Source organism: Thunnus maccoyii, chromosome 24, assembly GCF_910596095.1.
Source record: "Thunnus maccoyii chromosome 24, fThuMac1.1, whole genome shotgun sequence".
Taxonomy (NCBI): Eukaryota; Metazoa; Chordata; class Actinopteri; order Scombriformes; family Scombridae; genus Thunnus; species Thunnus maccoyii.
In genome coordinates this window covers 551,223-569,266 of record NC_056556.1, presented here as the reverse complement: position 1 = coordinate 569,266, position 18,044 = coordinate 551,223, and the positions used below count along the sequence as shown (strand labels likewise).

General features: G+C 41.3%; 3 protein-coding genes across 6 annotated transcripts in view; 1 reads left to right on the top strand and 2 right to left on the bottom strand.

Moving 5' to 3' along the window:
• Positions 1 to 10,702, top strand: part of LOC121891678 (protein NLRC3-like) — a 1,105,688-nt gene extending 1,094,986 nt beyond the window's left edge. For all 3 annotated transcript variants that reach the window (XM_042404207.1, XM_042404205.1, XM_042404206.1), the window contains 8 exons: positions 796 to 897; positions 1,231 to 1,309; positions 1,407 to 1,635; positions 1,814 to 3,614; positions 3,711 to 3,884; positions 8,767 to 8,940; positions 9,259 to 9,305; positions 9,456 to 10,702. In XM_042404207.1, the coding sequence (XP_042260141.1) occupies positions 796 to 897; positions 1,231 to 1,309; positions 1,407 to 1,635; positions 1,814 to 3,614; positions 3,711 to 3,884; positions 8,767 to 8,940; positions 9,259 to 9,305; positions 9,456 to 10,045 (3,196 nt within the window). In that variant the 3' untranslated portion in view covers positions 10,046 to 10,702. The remainder of the gene's footprint in view (positions 1 to 795; positions 898 to 1,230; positions 1,310 to 1,406; positions 1,636 to 1,813; positions 3,615 to 3,710; positions 3,885 to 8,766; positions 8,941 to 9,258; positions 9,306 to 9,455) is intronic.
• The window catches only part of LOC121891677 (NLR family CARD domain-containing protein 3-like), a 408,525-nt gene that overhangs the window by 42,465 nt on the left and 348,016 nt on the right, over positions 1 to 18,044 (bottom strand). The gene's annotated exons all lie outside the window — the stretch shown is intronic.
• On the bottom strand, positions 13,789 to 16,886 carry LOC121891695 (frizzled-7-like). Its single transcript, XM_042404253.1, has one exon. The coding sequence runs from the start codon at positions 16,309 to 16,311 to the stop codon at positions 14,656 to 14,658; it is 1,656 nt and encodes a 551-aa protein (XP_042260187.1). The 5' UTR covers positions 16,312 to 16,886; the 3' UTR covers positions 13,789 to 14,655.

Genomic DNA, 18,044 nt, shown 5'->3' with positions numbered 1-18,044 from the left:
AAAGTGAGTTTATGTCTTTTTGCTCAGTCTCAAACTAAATTTAAATTCCTTTTTAGTGCACAAACTTATATTCAGTTATATATTTTATCACTCATGAGTATACATAACTCTTCATTATAAAATTAAATTTTGATAATTACAACAATAAATTGTAATAATTGTCAATAATCTGCATGTTCTCATCTAAAATCATAATTATACCAACATTCTTTCATTATAAATCTGAGAAAGTGAGACATGTATCTGAACATGAGTTCATGTTTGGGGTTCAGAGTAAATCGGTCCTGATCAACTGACTATCAATAACATGTACTATAGTAGGTTTTGGTTTAAGGACTTGTTGCTATGACAACAGTTCCAGATTAATTTTAAGACCACTTCAAAGAACCAAAAAAATCCAGACTGATGTCAAATTGTCAATATTGTGATCTGGATGACTTTTAACTTACATTATTCAGGTATGAAGAACGGAGCCCAGGTGACTTTATAATATCAGCAACTGCTGTTGTGACTTCCTGCTCTGTCCTCAGCTTTAAGTGAGTGCTTACAGGCAGTGACTTCACTGTAAGCTCATTAAAAGTTGGTAGTTTCCTTCTCAGAGACCAGCAGCTGTGGTCAGCTTGGCTTCTTGTCACTTTCAGATTACACTGTTAATATTAGTCACTGGCAAGATGAGCTAAAGGAAGCAGTGTGTTAGCCACATCAAATAACCGCAGCAGAACCGTTAGTATCACTAACAGGTAATGGTCTCAGTGTTCTGGGTGCTGACCAGAATTCATCTTGTGTTTCTATCAGGAGGAAGCTGGACAAACCTGAACCCAGCTGTGTGTCCTTCAAGAGCGACGAGTCAATACATTCACCATTACTCTTCAAAAATCAACATTCTTCTCAGAAAAAGTAAGTGAATATCAGGGTACTGGTTGTACTGGGAGATGCCCACACACTGGCTCTACCTGCCTTGCTCCAGGGTACGTCAGCAGCACTACAGTGAGGGAGGGAGAGCTCTATGAAGGGTTGATGAGAGCTGTTGGGACTAAAACAAACTGACTGATGAACAGACTGAGCTGTTGATTCTTAGTGGGATCAGTAGGACTAATAAAGCTTTACCATTAGAGGCAGTCATCTGATTCTCTGTTGACATCCAAATATCACTTGATGTACCTTCAGCTTGTGTTTGTCTCTGTGTGGACAGACAAAATGTAAGCTCATTTCTTCATGACTCCTCCACAGAGTGGACCAGGAGAGCTCAGAGGTTCCCAGTGGTCAGTCTGCCCAGCAGCATCAAACACACCTGGACTCCATATTTATGGTCTGTACATGTACAACAACTACTTCTTTTACTTCAGATATGATGTTTGCTTCATGATTTAGCTTGATTGTGTCACTCATATAGTATTCTGTTCCAGCTGCTGGAGGAAAACATTGTCACTTTTGTGAAGAATGAGCTGAAGAAGATGCAGAAGGTTCTGCATTCAGATTACCCAGAAAGCTTAGAGAGTCAGAGGGAGGATGAGGAGGTGTTGGATGGTGAGGAGGAAAAGCAGAGGAGGAGCAGCAGAGAGGCATTTCTGAAGATCACACTGCACTTCCTGAGGAGAATGAAGCAGGAGGAGCTGGCTGACCGTCTGCAGAGCAGTAAGAGGATTTCTATAAAGATTTAACATTCTGGATGAATGAGATATTTACTGATGTCACAAGAGATGGAGGAAAATATGTTTAGATATGCATTCTTTAAATTATATATTATATAATTATGTATTTTCTTTATTGATTATCAATAATTATTGATCCTATTTCTTGTGTGGTCATTCAGAAACTCCTGTTTCAATTGGTCAACGTGAACTCAAGTCTAACCTGAAGAAGAAGTTCCAGTGTGTGTTTGAGGGGATTGGTAAAGCAGGAAACCCAACCCTTCTGAATCAGATCTACACAGAGCTCTACATCACAGAGGGAGGGACTGCAGAGGTCAATGATGAACATGAGGTCAGACAGATTGAAACATCATCCAGGAAACCAGACAAACCAGAAACAGCAATCAGAAAAGAAGACATCTTTAAAGCCTCACCTGGAAGAGATGAACCAATCAGAACAGTGATAACAAAGGGAGTGGCTGGCATTGGGAAAACAGTCTTAACACAGAAGTTCACCCTGGACTGGGCTGAAGACAAAGCCAACCAGGACATACAGTTCACATTTCCATTCACTTTCAGAGAGCTAAATGTGCTGAAAGAGAAAAAGTACAGCTTGGTGGAACTTGTTCATCACTTCTTTACTGAAACCAAAGAAGCAGGAATCTGCAGGTTTGAAGAGTTCCAGGTTGTGTTCATCTTTGATGGTCTGGATGAGTGTCGACTTCCTCTGGACTTCCACAACAATGAGATCCTGACTGATGTCACAGAGTCCACTTCAGTGGATGTGCTGCTGACAAACCTCATCAGGGGAAAACTGCTTCCCTCTGCTCGCCTCTGGATAACCACACGACCTGCAGCAGCCAATCAAATCCCTCCTGAGTGTGTTGGCATGGTGACAGAGGTCAGAGGGTTCACTGACCCACAGAAGGAGGAGTACTTCAGGAAGCGATACAGAAATGAGGAGCAGGCCAGCACCATCATCTCCCACATCAAGAAATCACGAAGCCTCCACATCATGTGCTACATCCCAGTCTTCTGCTGGATCACTACTACAGTTCTGGAGGATGTGTTGAAAAGCAGAGAGGGAGGAGTGCTGCCCAAGACCCTGACTGAGATGTACATCCACTTCCTGGTGGTTCAGGCCAAACTTAAGAATGTTAAGTATGATGGAGGAGCTGAGACAGATCCACACTGGAGTCCAGAGAGCAGAAAGATGGTTGAGTCTCTGGGAAAACTGGCTTTTGAGCAGCTGCAGAAAGGCAATCTGATCTTCTATGAATCAGACCTGACAGAGTGTGGCATTGATATCAGACAAGCCTCAGTGTACTCAGGAGTGTTCACACAGGTCTTTAAAGAGGAGAGAGGGCTGTACCAGGACAAGGTGTTCTGCTTTGTCCATCTGAGTGTTCAGGAGTTTCTGGCTGCTCTTCATGTCCATCTGACATTCATCAACTCTGGAGTCAATCTGCTGGCAGAAGAACAAACAACATCCCAGAGGTCTGAAACTAGACAAGAATCTGCAGCGACATGTTTCTACCAGAGTGCTGTGAATGAGGCCTTACAGAGTCCAAATGGACACCTGGACTTGTTCCTCCGCTTCCTCCTGGGTCTTTCTCTGCAGACCAATCAGACTCTCTTACAAGGCCTGCTGACACAGGCAGAAAACAACTCACACACAGATCAGGAAACAGTCGAATACATCAAGAAGAAGATCAGTGAGAATCTGTCTGCAGAGAGAAGCATCAATCTGTTCCACTCTCTGAATGAACTGAATGATCATTCTTTAGTGGAGGAGATCCAACAGTACCTGAGATCAGGAAGTCTCTCCACAGATAAACTGTCTCCTGCTCAGTGGTCAGCCCTGGTCTTCATCTTACTGTCATCAGAAAAAGATCTGGACGTGTTTGACCTGAAGAAATACTCTGCTTCAGAGGAGGCTCTTCTGAGGCTGCTACCAGTGGTCAAAGCCTCCAACAAAGCTTTGTGTGTACATAGATAGTTGGATTTATCCATCATTATTTAAGTACCCTGTTATTTTTCAACAGGACCATTTTTTTCCCTTTTTCATTTCCTCTCCAGGCTGACTGACTGTAACCTCTCAGAGAGAAGCTGTGTGGCTCTGTCCTCAGTTCTCAGGTCACAGTCTTCTAGTCTGAGAGAGCTTGATCTGAGTAATAACAACCTGCAAGATTCAGGAGTTAAGCTACTGTCTGCTGGACTGGAGAGTCCACACTGTACACTGGAAACTCTCAGGTCAGGATTCATCAACCTGTTTAACAGATAAACATTTAATGAATGAATATTGAATACTGAATGATATTAGAGGATAAACATTAACTGACTTTGCTAATACAATTTCTGAAACCAGCTTTTACAAAACGTCAGCAGTACAGAATTACTTTACATGTGTTTTTTAAAAAATCTTTTGTATTGGTTTTGTAGTTAAAAACATGAATAGAACAAGAACAATTCAGGTCAACAGACTATTACATAGCCTGTCAGTCATACAGACACACAAACACATACAGTCAGAGAAATACAGAGCGAGACAAGCTAAAAATATGGTAAAGAACACGTATACATGCCAAGGGGACACAAATAGACAATACCTGGCTAGCAAGATTACATAAAGAAATATAATAATAATGATAATAGTACTAATGATGATTATAGTAAATTAAAAAGACAGGGAGGGGAAAAATCAGAAGCAAGTCCTTTGCATGGGAACCATGAAAAACAATTTGTCAAAAATCAGTCTTTGCATAATAAACTTTATAGGGGTCCCAGATCTTAGAGAAAATATTGGATTCACCCTTAAGTGAATGTCAGATTTTCTCTAAACCTAAAGACATCAGCAGATCTCTAACCTAGTGTCTGAATGGTAAAGTGTCAGGAGATTTACAATTTAAAAAATGACCCTTCTTGCAAGAAGTGTAACTAGGGCCACCACCCCACACTGAAGCCCAGACAGGGGCAAATTAACTGGTACATTCCAAATGCAATATGACTTATCTTGGCCCTGAACCAAAGAACCCGATGGAGTATTTTGAACTTTATTAAATTATGTCTGGCATTGAAGGATGATGAAAATATCTGATCCAGTGCACCATCCCAGGTATGATCATCTAATTTGTTGGCTGTATCTACACTCCAAGCGCCTCTCACTCGCAAATTTGATGGTGTCTTTCTGGAGCCTTGAGATCTCAGTCATTTGAAGGATGGAATCAATTATAGTGGGCGGGGTTGTGGAAGGGAAGCTCGGAGTATTAGTTTGATTGAAATTTCTAACTTGAAGGTATCTAAAGTGATGTTTAACTGGAAGATGATATTTGCTTTGTAGCTGTGCAAATGAGGCAAAATGATTGTTAAAGTATAGTTGTAAAAGCAAAGCTGAGGCCCAGAGTCTGCCAGGCAGCAAATGCACTATCATGTATGGAGGGGGGAAATAAATCATAACAGTGAATTGGGTCAAGCAGAGAGAGATTTTTAAGTCCATATGCCTAGTGGAACTGAGCCCAAATGTTAAGGGAGTGTCTTAGGTTGGTTATTGCGCACCTTATACCATGATAAGGCGAAAGAGGAGCAAAAAAGAGAGGACAAGGTGACTGGATAACAAGATGCTTCCTCAATCTGGGTCTGTTCTGAAGATGGGTCAGGGTTAGTGGGATGCATCCAGTACAGGAGAGCCCTGAAAACCGCAGCCCAGTGGTACATTTGCCAGGCTTCTGGCCATGTTTTTTTTTTACCTATGTGAGGTGCCCTACCATTCCAAACAAAGTCTAAAATTAGACTGTCTAATTTTGAGAAAAAGAATTTGGGAATAATAGGGTCAAGCATTGAAACAAATACATACATTTCGTTTAAGATATTCATCTTCACAACATTAACTCTACCAATTAATGAAAGGAGCATGAGTTTCCAGTGGAAACTGGAACTCTGGAATCCACTGGAATTCCAGAGGAATTGAAAGGAGTTCCAGGGAATCTGAAAGGAAATTGGGCGGTAAGAGCTGCAATCAAGGGAATCTTTATCCTTTTTCAATAGCAGTGATATTGAAGCTCAATAAAGGCTGGTTGGCAATCTTTCATTTTCAAGTGACTCTGCAAATACCAATGACAGGAACCCGGTGAGGATATTAGAGAATGCCTTATAAAATTTGTCTGGTCCTGGGGTTTTACCTCCCGTTAAGGGAAGAGATTGCATCAGATATCTCTTGAGAAGTTATATCCCTTTCCAGCTCCTCACAATTAGCCTGGTCAATACTGGGGATCTGCAAACTCTGGGAAAAAAGTGTCAAATAAATTTAGGTCTTGGCTGATGATGAGGAATATAAGGAGGAGTAGAACTACTTGAAGCTATCGTTAATCTCTCCTTGATTTACTGTGACCTCCCCTGAAGAGGTTGTTATTGCTGGGATTAATTGGGATGCATCTATCTTATGAATCTCGCGGGCAAAGAGCTTACTACTTTTGTCACCCTGCTCATATCTTTTGAATTTAGCCCCTGAGTGATTTCTCTGCTTGGTCAGTAGAAAGTTCATCAAGCTCAGCTTGCAAAAGCAGATGCTGTAAAGATCTTGTGACAGACTGTTTGTATAACCCCCATCAAGGGAGGATATGAATTGACACAGTTTGTTTAGCCTTTGACCTTGTGATCTTTCATGATAGGCTGAGAAAGATATCATAGGGCCACAAAGATATACTTTGAGGGTTTCCCGTAAAATTAAATACACAAATTTTTTGTTGGCGAGAAGATTTTCTGAGGATATGAGAGCTCGAGCAGGACTGGTGAGTGATCAGAGATGACAATGCTCTCATAGGAGCAGCCCTTCAGATTAACAAGAAGCTTCTCATCTAGCAGAAAATAATCAATTCCCAAATACGTGTGATGGACATTTGAGAAGAAAAAATATTGTCTGTCTCGTGGGTGAAGAGAGCACAATTCAATGCGTATGGCATATTTACTGAGAAAGGATTGAAGTAAAACATATGATTTCGTGGTAGTAAAATTAATTAAAGTCTCCCCCCAGAACCAACTTATGGGAATCTAAATAAATCTAAATAAATTCTAAATTTGGAATAGAGGAAAAGAGTGCAGATGTGAATTTTGAGTTATCCTAATTTGGCACATACATGTTAACTAAAATAAGTGGAGTGCCAAAGATTGTGCCAGACACCATGATAAATCTCCCATTATGATCTGTAGTGACGTTAGAGGCAATAAAGGGGGTGGACTTGCTGGTTAATATGGCAGCATCTCTTGCTTTGATATTAAAGTTAGAATGGTATACCTGACCCACCCAACCCCTCTGCAGCACAGAATGGTCTTTAAGCCTTAGGTGGGTTTCCTGCAGAAAAGCTTTAGATGAATCAGTATTCTTTTAAGTTTGACTGGGTTATTAGCCCCCTTAACTTTTCATGACACAAAGTAGATAACAGTAGCTCCATCAGTCAAGGTGGGCATTGTTCGGTGAGAGTTCAAAATGAGAAGTTATTACAATACTGTCAGGTAAAGCTCTCAGTTGACCACATGTAGGAGAAGTTGAGAACAGGGGAAGAAAAACAAAGTAAAAAATACAGACCCAAACTTTAAACCCCGGAAAACTGGCCATAACAGCCACCCATCCCAACCCAAACAGTACCTTCCCAAATAAGGTACAGGTTAAACAAACATGTTCTCTGAAGTGTACACTAAAGTGCTCACTGCAGAAAAGGGATAGGATAAACATCTTTGAACCACAGTGCCGCCTAATGGCTTAGCCATCATATGTATAGGGATTCCTCAAACAACAAATGGACAGACAAACAGACAAAACAAACCAAGGGAAAAAAGATAATAATTACAATAATAATGACAATAATATTAGGGTAAGTTTATCAATGCAAAAGATTCAACTCCTGTGCATGAAGCTCAGGTCTGTTGAGTATGCAATCAATGGGAAAATGAGTGCCGATGGAAAGTTAAGCTCTGATCTTGTGATTATACTTGCACTGACAATTGTGATGGTGAATTCAGTACTCAAATCTGATATGAGCAAGTAATTTTAAAGATAGCGGCAGGAAGGTCCAGCAGGCTGTGCCCTATTTACAGTCTGTACTAGGACACTGCAATGTCCCTGGCCAAAAACAGTGGATAGTACAAGTAATTTAACCAAATACCATATAGTATCTGAGGAGAAATAATAAAGTCTTGCTTAAAAGGGAGAAAATTCTAACTAAAGCAGGAAACACGCTCCCAAGAGTAAAGCAAGAGCAACCAAAGTCACTCATTACTATACAGAATTTACATAAGGTTCAGTCTGAAGTGTTATTTATTCAGATGAAGGTTAATGTATGTCTCCACCTCATTGGCAGACTTGAGGAATTGTCTCTTACTATTGTGGATCAGCCACAGTTGAATGGGGTATCAAAGACCATACTTTATGTCAGGTGGTTCACTTAGAGCAGTCACTTCATTTCACTATAGGATGCCCTTAGTTTGGAGATGGCCAGGGTGAAGTCTGAAAAGACATAAAAGGGTTGGTCCTTGAAGTGAAGAGTTGGTGTAGCCTCGTGAAGTCAGGGTAGAATCTCCTCTTTTATGTGGAAAAAGTGAACTTGAAAGATGAAATCCCAGGGCCTGTCGCCTTCCACTGGCCTTGGACGCAGCCACCATCTTTATTGCCTACGTGCCTGAGGTCATTTTTCCATGTGCTGACCTCTAAATCCTCTCACTTCTGGTGTGTAGACTCAAGCTCCTTGGTCAGTAGGCTAATGTTCCACTCCAGTGAAGTGATAGCATCGGAGGTGCCAGAAGCAGCAGCTTCCAGCTCCTTCACAGTGCTTTACATGTGCTCTATTTGCTGCTTGGAGTGCTTGGTTATCGGAGGTAGTCTCTGTGAAACTTAGTAAAATCAGCGAAATCGTCAATTTTGTTGTCAATGGTTGTTTGGAATTCAATTTTAAACATATTAATGTCCATCTGAATGCTCCTAATGGCCTCAAAGATAATGGTTTCGTGCTTCCTAGTTGGGCTGTTCTGTTCCTGAGTACCAGCCATAATGGAGTTAGTTTAAAGACATTTTGTTGTTGTATCTGACTGCACACAACAGTACTCTCAGACTGTCTGACATGTGTGTTGTTTTGTGTGTTTGCAGCCTGTCAGGATGTCTGATCACAGAGGAAGGCTGTGTTTCTCTGGCCTCAGCTCTGAGCTCCAACCCCTCCCATCTGAGAGAGCTGGACTTGAGCTACAATCATCCAGGAGCCTCAGGAGAGGAGCTGGTGTCTGCTGGACTGGAGGATCCACACTGGAGACTGGACATTCTCAGGTATGGAGAGACAATGTCTGTTAGAGAAGGAAGAGCTGGAAACATTTTGACTGTCAGAGCTGATCACAGATCTCAATTGAATCTTTGAGTTTTTGTTATTTCTAACTGAAGTTTCCTGTAAATGTTAAAAGCTAAACATGATTAGATTCCGTCAGGGTTTCAGAAGGATTAGGATACTTGATTCAGATTGGATCAAAGTCTATCAAAGCCCAAGCCCACATTTGAACAGAATAATAAAACAGTAGACTAGAGCGATGTCACGTCCATGTTTGCATGCTGAAAGAGAACGTGCTGCTCTGACCCCCCTCCTCCTTTCAGGCTGCAGCCTGCTGAAGTCCGATGGTTGACACCAGGTCTGAGGAAGTGTAAGTATGTTTTTCATTTGATTCATGAAAACAAAGCGATTTCAAACTGTGATATCACTCATTAATATCCTATTGAGGATGAAGATGTCATTATCAAACAGATGATTGATCAATAATTGCAGCTGTATTGTGTCTCGTTCTCTCCATCAGATTCCTGTGAACTCACACTGGATCCAAACACAGCACACACAAAACTCAAACTGTCTGACAACAACATGAAGGTGACACGTGTGGAGGAGGATCAGTCATATCCTGATCATCCAGACAGATTTAACTGCAGGCCTCAGCTGCTGTGTAGAAATGTTTTGACTGGTCGCTGTTATTGGGAAGTTGAGTGGAGAGGATGGGTTTATATATCAGTGTGTTACAGAGGAATCAACAGGAGAGGATACAGTTATGACTGTGGATTTGGAGGGAATGATCAGTCCTGGAGTCTGATCTGCCATGATAATGGTTACTCTGTCCGTCACAATAACAGGGAAACAGTCATCTCCTCCTCCTCCTCCTCCTCTGTCTCTAACAGAATAGCAGTGTATGTGGACTGTCCAACTGGCACTCTGTCCTTCTACAGAGTCTCCTCTGACACACTGATCCACCTCCACACCTTCAACACCACATTCACTCAGCCTCTGTATGCTGGGTTTGGGTTTGGGCTGTGGTCACACGGCTGGCCTGGTTCCTCAGTGACTCTGTGTTCTCTGGAGGAGGGAGAGTCTCCTCCTCTTAAAGAAACCGTCTAATGTTATTTAGTACCAACCTGATCTCTCACTAGTTGTAAATGGACTCTCCAAACCCAACATGGTTTCCATGTGACTGACAGTTTTTTTCAGTCATATACAATATGTATTGTTATTTAGTCTATACATACACATATATACTGTACATAACAGTATGCAATATCAACAGTTTGTATCAGCAGAATAAATGAACGAAACTAAGACTCATCAGATGATCATGTAACCACAATGTTCATCATGATGGATTATCATTATATCAAACTGATCATATCAATATTTATTACATCGTATTTTAGCATTGTTTTAATTTCTGAACTGTACCACACATTGTTGCTGTCTGTCTGTGAATAAAGATTTTATTTTTTTCGCTCATCATTATTATTTATGATATTGATTCTGCTAATATCCATATTGATCCAGACAGAAATGATCAGAACAATGTCCTATGACATTATGTACAGGATTTGAAAGTTTGTTGACTTTGGCTCTATCTGGTGTGAGGATAAAGAACGACAGTGAGCTAACAGCCTCCATATGTTTGAAATATGGCTGAAATATCTTCACTCTGCTTCTCTGTCCCTCTTTATATTTTTAATAACAGAATGTTTGACTTTAATTTGACTTCCATGTTAAAGTTAAAGTGAGGGTGGACGCTTAAAATGTTGCATTCATTTCTTCCTCAGTTTTCATTGTTTCTTCAAATGACTGAAACAGTGCCCCTCTATTGTAAAGGATGATAAATGTACTGACATTAATCAGTGTGGTCAAAGACTCTACTGCACTCCTACAGTAGAGACAATCATAGGGTCTACTGAAGGGAAGGCAGCTGATTACAACAACAGGAAGTATCTGAAGGATTAATATCAAGTGATAGTCATACTAATATTAGACAGATCAATACTGCTGTTCATAGTGACATAAGCAGAAATGTTGATCATGTGTTTTATTTGATTTAGTGTGTGTCACCCGATCCTGCAGAGAGAAGTTTCCACATATTTTTTAAATTTTTAAAAATGTTGCAAGTGGTGAGACTCAGTAGGAGCAGATTCGGTTATTAGCAATAAGTAGTAATTATCAAAGATAATTCTTAAAAATCAATAAAATTATTAATATGAATTAATAATTATCGGGCACCACTCTGAGGTCAGGGACCAATAACCAAACAGTGTGTTTGTGTGCACATGCAATGTGGTTAGTAGAGAGGAGAGGGTGAAACACCAAAGAACAAAAGACCACAGTGATCATGAGGAGAAATGGCACTTGTTTTTATTTTCACAGAAACGTATCGTGCAAATGTACTTCTTTGTCGGCTGCAGTCTGACTTCAACAAATAAAATGCAACCCATGGTCTCACATATAATGGCAAGCTAACACAACGCATTCCAAGCAACTCGACAGACACAAATCAGTTTAGCATGATAAACACAACACAAATACTCTCAGTATTATCAGCAGCAACAACCACACTCAAAGTCCATTAATGTCACAACAAAAAGCAGGCTGAAAATAACACACTCTAATAACCTATCTCTGCAAAGACTTTTGTTCCAGGTAGATGTTGGGTTTCTGACTTTAAAAGTAGCAACTGGGGATTGAACCCACAACCTCAGAATCACCAAGCAGCTGTCCTACCTGGTGAGCTGTTGGATCTTTGTTGCTGAGTTTATTTCTCTCAGTTTTCAGTCTGTCCTCTTGATGTTGGACTTTAAAACTCACTGAGGATCAAACCCACAACCTCTAAACTCTCAGACTAATCTCCTAACAGCCTGAACCACCAGTAAAGATATTTTCTGAACAGTTTCTTAGAGCTTTTCAGTTTTTACTTTTGGGTTTCAGACTAAAATAAATCTGCTGACCAAGGATTGGACATGCAACCTTCATATATCAAAACAACCATCCTGCTCTCTGAGCCATTGGATCTTCGTTATAGGGATTGTTTCTCTCACAGCTGTCAGTCTTTCCTCTTGATGTTGGGTTTCAAAACTCACAGAGGATCAAACCCACAAGAGCTTTCTAACTGCCTGTGCCACACTCATCTTTTTAAAGCTTTTAAGTGTTTTCTCTCTCTTCTCATCCTACTGAGCTATCTGTCAGACAGCTGGGAGAAAGATTTCATTGGAAACTTTCACATGTTCATGCTCTGGTGGTGTTGAGGAAGGAACAGGTGGTCAATTGTCACTTGTCTCATTTTGGGGATGGAACTAATAATCTATTGGACACCAGCCCTCCTCTCTAACCATTAGACCAGTACAAGTGTCCACCCCTGTAAAAAAACACTTCATGTCTTTTTCACTGAGCTGTAAAAATCAAATAGCAGATGACTTGGTGTGATCAGTTAAAAGCAGGAGTAATAACCATATAATAAATAATAATAAACCAGGAGGATAAAGAGTCAAACACATTAATTTTTTAGAGTGTATCCACTACTTGAAATAATTTACAGAGCATTTACCTTTGCTCACTTTTTACAATGTATCCCCTCCCCTGTTTGTAACTTTTTACAGTGGAGCCTGTGCAGGTCAGTTTTATAGTTTATCTCCAGCTGTATTCTCTATGGCTACTACATAATGCAGTAAATGTGTCATAATGTCAGTGTGAACATCAGTATTACTGTTAACGCTGTATGTGGAGAGTTGTAGTTACTGACAATGACCACTGGGGGACAGTGATCATGAGAGTTTCTCTGTGAGTCACTTTAACAGTCAAATTACATCCAGATCAATACGAAGCATCAATGTTTGTATTGATGACATCACTGTTGGTACCATTGTGGTTAACAGCAGTCATTAGTACAATTCTAATAACAGTATTTAAGTATTCTATCATTTAAAAACAAGTCATGTAATCTGAGTTCATTAATCTGACAGCATGCAGTTTATCTTTTCACCAGCAGAGGGCGCCAAAGCTTCATCAATGAAGAGTAATACTCTACATTTAATGCAGATATTAGACACATTATAACTGCACTGATCAATAATCAATAATTATTCCTTCAACTACATGAAGCTGATAATACTTGTGTACTTTGTGTTATATTCTTTTGATTTTGAAAGCGGGATTATTACTTGTAACAAAGCACTTTAATATGAATATATTGGTACTTTGACTTAAAGAAAAGTTGGAAATTAAAAACTAAACTTTCCAGTAGAACTCTTGTGTGTTTCTGAGTTCTCAAATGTCTCCTGAGCTGCTGAAGATTGAATTTGGAGGTTAAATGTCTCTGGTTTCACTCACTGAGGCTCAGAGTTTCAACAACATTTCCTCGAGTCAGGACAAAAAAGAAGGAGGGCTGAGAAAAAGAAAAAGAGCAGTCAGGACAGAAGAAAGGATCCAATTTCAGCTGTCTGGAACAAACACTCCTCTCTCTCTATAAACCACAGTGGTAATCTGACAGGGTTAACATGTGAATCAGTGTTTTACTGCTGAACTTCTCTAAACCTAAAAAAAACCTCCTGACATCTCCTCCAATCAAGTCACAGCAGCAGCTTTGGAAACTTTTGTGTTTTATTCTGTAAAACTGTACAAGCCATGTAGCATTGAAAAAGACAAAGAGAAAAATGTGTAAAAGATTATTTTAAAATTCTCATAAATACATAACTCAGAAAAATATATTTACAAAACACCTCTTAATGACAGGAAGTGTGATCAGTCTTTGTCATCAATAAACAGATGAAAGTTCAGTGATTCTTCAGTTTACAGGTCCATAATTTTACAAATCATTTGATGCCTGAAAGAATTAATTATTATTTTAGTAGTAATTGCAGGAAAAAACAGTGTCATTTAAACCCAAATTAATTTTAATTCATTCTTTATTTGTTATTGGAAGTATTTTTTTATGAAAAAGTGCCAAAACATCCACTGGTTCTCACCCCTTATGTGTGAATATTTTATGTTTTTTAGTCCTTTATGATTGAAAACTGAATATTTTTGGGTTTAGGACAAAACAAGACATTTCAGGACATTACCTTGAATTACAAGAAACTGATGGACATTTTATGGACTGAACAGGTAATGAGTTCATGAAGAAAATAATCGTTATTGGGAGCCCTATTACTAATTGTATGTTTTTATGTGACCATGTTTTTATGCTGCCATGTTGGCCTGCTCTCCTTTGTAAAGAGATATTGCATCTAAAGAGACTTCCTGGTTAAATAAAAATAAAATAAACACTGAACTTTGTCACTTTTTCCTGCATCAGCACCAAACAACATCTTCACTACTTGAGAAATTACAGACCCGTAAAGTAAAGTTTTACCTGAATTTCTCAGAGGCTCATAATGTTTCAGTTAATGTACAAATATGAACAATTAAAGAGAAACAAGTGGACATTTCATTTGGGGCGGAATCAGACAGACATCAATGTGACGGCAGTTAGAAGATATAAAAATAGTCTTTATAACAGCACATCTGAAGTGTGCATGTTCTTGCTGTTCTTCTCTGAGAGGGTTTGAAAAGAGGCTTCACATTTCCATCCGTCCTCTCAGAGAACAAAAGGCTCAGTTAGAAGCTCATTGAGCCACAAAACTACTGTCTGTTTTTATGTCCAAGAGTCAAACTTCCTCAACATGTCCGAGTAAATACATGAAGCTGAACTGAGTCGCATCCTCTGAGCTCTACACTGTCGTCTCTCCCTGGTTGTTGTTGCTCAGTCTTTTATAAAACCTGCACCACGACTGCAGCGTCTTCTCCGACCAGATCCAGAAGCCAGACGTGATGCCCACGATCATGGTCATTAGGTACTTGATCATGAGCACGGTGAAGTCCGGTGTCATCGGCGCAAAGTTTCCTGCCGGGCACGGCACGGCAAAGCGCTTGCATGTCTGCATGTGCCATGTTCGCTCCCACTGCGGCCGAAAGGCCTGCTCATAGAAGTAGCAGGCAATGACGATGGTGGCAGGCACCGTGTACAGCACGCTGAACACACCAATCCGCACCATCAGCTTCTCCAGCTTCTCCGTCTTGGTGCCATCTTGCTTCATGACAGTGCGGATGCGGAAGAGTGACACAAAGCCCGCCAGCAGGAAGGAAGTACCGATGAAGAGGTAGACAAAAAGCGGTGCCAGGACGAAGCCGCGCAGGGCGTCCACATTGTAGATTCCGACGTAACACACACCGGTCAGCAGATCCCCGTCCACCTGCCCCATGGCCAGGATGGTGATGGTCTTTACCGCCGGCACTGCCCACGCTGCCAGGTGGAAATACTGAGAGTTGGCTTCAATGGCCTCGTGACCCCACTTCATCCCCGCAGACAGGAACCAGGTGAGCGACAGGATCACCCACCAGATGGAGCTCGCCATGCCAAAGAAGTACAGGATCATGAACAGGATGGTGCAGCCTTCTTTCTTGGTTCCCTGAGCCACCATCTTATATCCATCGTCCTTGAACTTGTCGATACACACCACTTTATCCTCCAGCAGAAAGCCGGCGGCGTATGCCACCGCCACCATGAAGTAGCAGCCGGACAGGAAGATGATTGGCCTCTCTGGGTAGCGAAACCTTCGCATGTCCACCAGGTAGGTGAGTACGGTGAAGAGTGTGCTCACACAGCACAGAATGGACCAGATCCCAACCCAGAGCCGGCCAAACTTCAACTCCTCCTCACGAAAATACATCAGTCCGTTGGGCTTGGAGGCCTCGCAGGGTGCGCCACAGTCCTTAACCCCCAGGAAATGGTAATTGAGGTAGGTGGGCACCTGGAGCTGCAGGGGGCAGGAGAAGGGCTGGTTGGTCCGGACATGTGGCGGCAAAGTCACAAACTTAGGGATGTTCGGGGTCGGATCTGAGGTGGGGCCGTCGGTGTCTGTTGTGTTCTGACCCACGCAGATCTCTCCGGCGCCGTGGACAGGGAAGTTCTCGCATCGAAGTCTCTCTGGCCACTGGAAGCCAAATTTATTCATGAGTGCCTCACAGCCCTGCCGAGCCCGCTCACACAGAGACCTGCAGGGCGGGATGGCCTGCTCCAGAACTGTGCAGACTGGAGCATACATCGAGCACAGGAAGAACTTCAGGTCCATGGAGCACTGAACTTTGACTAATGGGTAAAACTGGTGGACCTCCAGCCCAGCATCCTCCTGGTTGGTGTGGCCCAGCAGGTTGGGCATGATGGTCTGGTTGTAGGCGATATCGGTGCAGAGGGGGATGGAGATGGGCTGGCAGAAGCCATGCTCTGGGATGGAAATCCCCTTCTCATACTGACTGGAGCATGGCTGGAACAGCACAGCGGCCAGAGCACAAACCCAAACCCACCGCCAGGTTCTCCCCACCGCCATGATGTATCAGACAACCCCCAGAGGCAGGGAAAAAGTAGTTTCCACAAACTAGCAGAGGCTTTCCAACTGTTTACTGAAGCCAAAGAAAATAAATAAAGAAGGTAAGTCCTGCTGCTTGAGGCTGCTGGTGTGTGTTCAGCATAAAAAACTTGTAAGGGGCTCTTTACTGCTGCATTCCTTTATTAATATTCCACAGCACTTTCCACAACTCCACAGGAAAATGTCGGATTTCGGGGTTTATTCATACTCCAGTCCTCTCTAAGTACAAGCCGGTGAGTGAAATCCTCTCTGTTTCACGGACAAACACTTTAAAATGCCACAGATCCAAACTCGGAGTCTCTGAGCTGAATTTGAGACTCATAAAGACCGAGAGAAGAATCACACAAAGTCATTTCTTCTCCTCGAGCTGCAGCGCATGTAAAGAAATCCGTAAAGAAACTCAGCAGCAGTTTTCTCTTCATAAAAGCGTCCAAAGCCGCACGATAGAAAGTTGTCTTTGTTAGTAAAAAGCTCGACATTAGTTAGTCGGACTTGTTTTCCCTCCGTGAGCTCTGCAGGACTGAGCTGAGGAATCAGCCTGGGCCGGTTTCCAGGAGCCCCCCGCCGGTCACCGCCTCTCTCGCGGGGCGCCTTGAAACTCGCCTCCGCTGCTGCTCCCGTCCAATCGGACGCTTTGTTTCCTCGCCCGTCTCACCGCTGATTGGTCGCAGGAGTTGAGGGGGGCGGGGCGTTACGCAGAGGTTTGAGCCACAGAGACAGCGAGTGCTGCGGTCTGAAAAGTGACCTGACAGGAGAGAATCTGTGATATTCCTGCAGAGATTCATGAAGTTTGTGTTCCCGGCTGCTTTTAAACACCTCCCTGTACATTTTATACTGTATTATTTGCTTAGAGTAAAGTATAAATACCACAAAGTATCCTACAAATACTTCACTAACGTAAGGAAAAGTAAAATGGTGGAAGATAAAGAAAAGTAAAGAGTTTGGTTTGTTTGTTTTACATGTAGTTTTTTTTTTTTTAAGGAAATCAACATAAATAAGCTAAAGGGAGTTTAACATTTATTATATATACATTTTATAATTTAAAGAATAGTATCTAGAATGATAGAATAGAATAGTACAATAAAAGCTTTTTAAAGGCCAAGTTAATTTTAAAAAAACTATTAAAAACAAGATACAAGTCAGGTACAAAACAAGTAGTCAAGAGTCTACAAGGGGCTGATTTCTACATTTTAAAGAGAGATGTGTGAATAAATTATGATTCATTCTTCATGTTTTTCCAGTCTTCACTGAGTTCAAATTTGCTCCAGTTTGGATCAATATAACACTGACACATCATCAGGTTAGCTTAAGCAATCTGTTATTGTAACCCAGTGTTACACACAACAAGCTTTAGCTGAAAACTGTCACAGATTTATAGTTTCTTGTAAAAAAAACGATGTGCAGATGACATTCAAAAGAAACACAAGTTATTAACAATCAATAACAAACCGCAACATGTTAGTTTAACAAGAGTAAAGTAGATTATAACAAACTGGCTCAGGGCAACATTAACAGTATTGTGTCGTTACTGTATCGCCCCAACTGGGTCAAACTTTAGAGTCCATATGTAAATTAAACTAATGAACACATGACTCTCCTTATTAGATCATCAAACTGTTTCATAAATCCTCCAGACAGGCATCAACTGTGGTCATTTTGCATCTTTTCAGCTGCTTTTTCTGCTGCAGCCGACT

Bases quoted from the DNA above. Each gene is read 5' to 3' on its own strand.
- LOC121891695 (XM_042404253.1), bottom strand. From the start codon at position 16,311: ATGGCGGTGGGGAGAACCTGGCGGTGGGTTTGGGTTTGTGCTCTGGCC.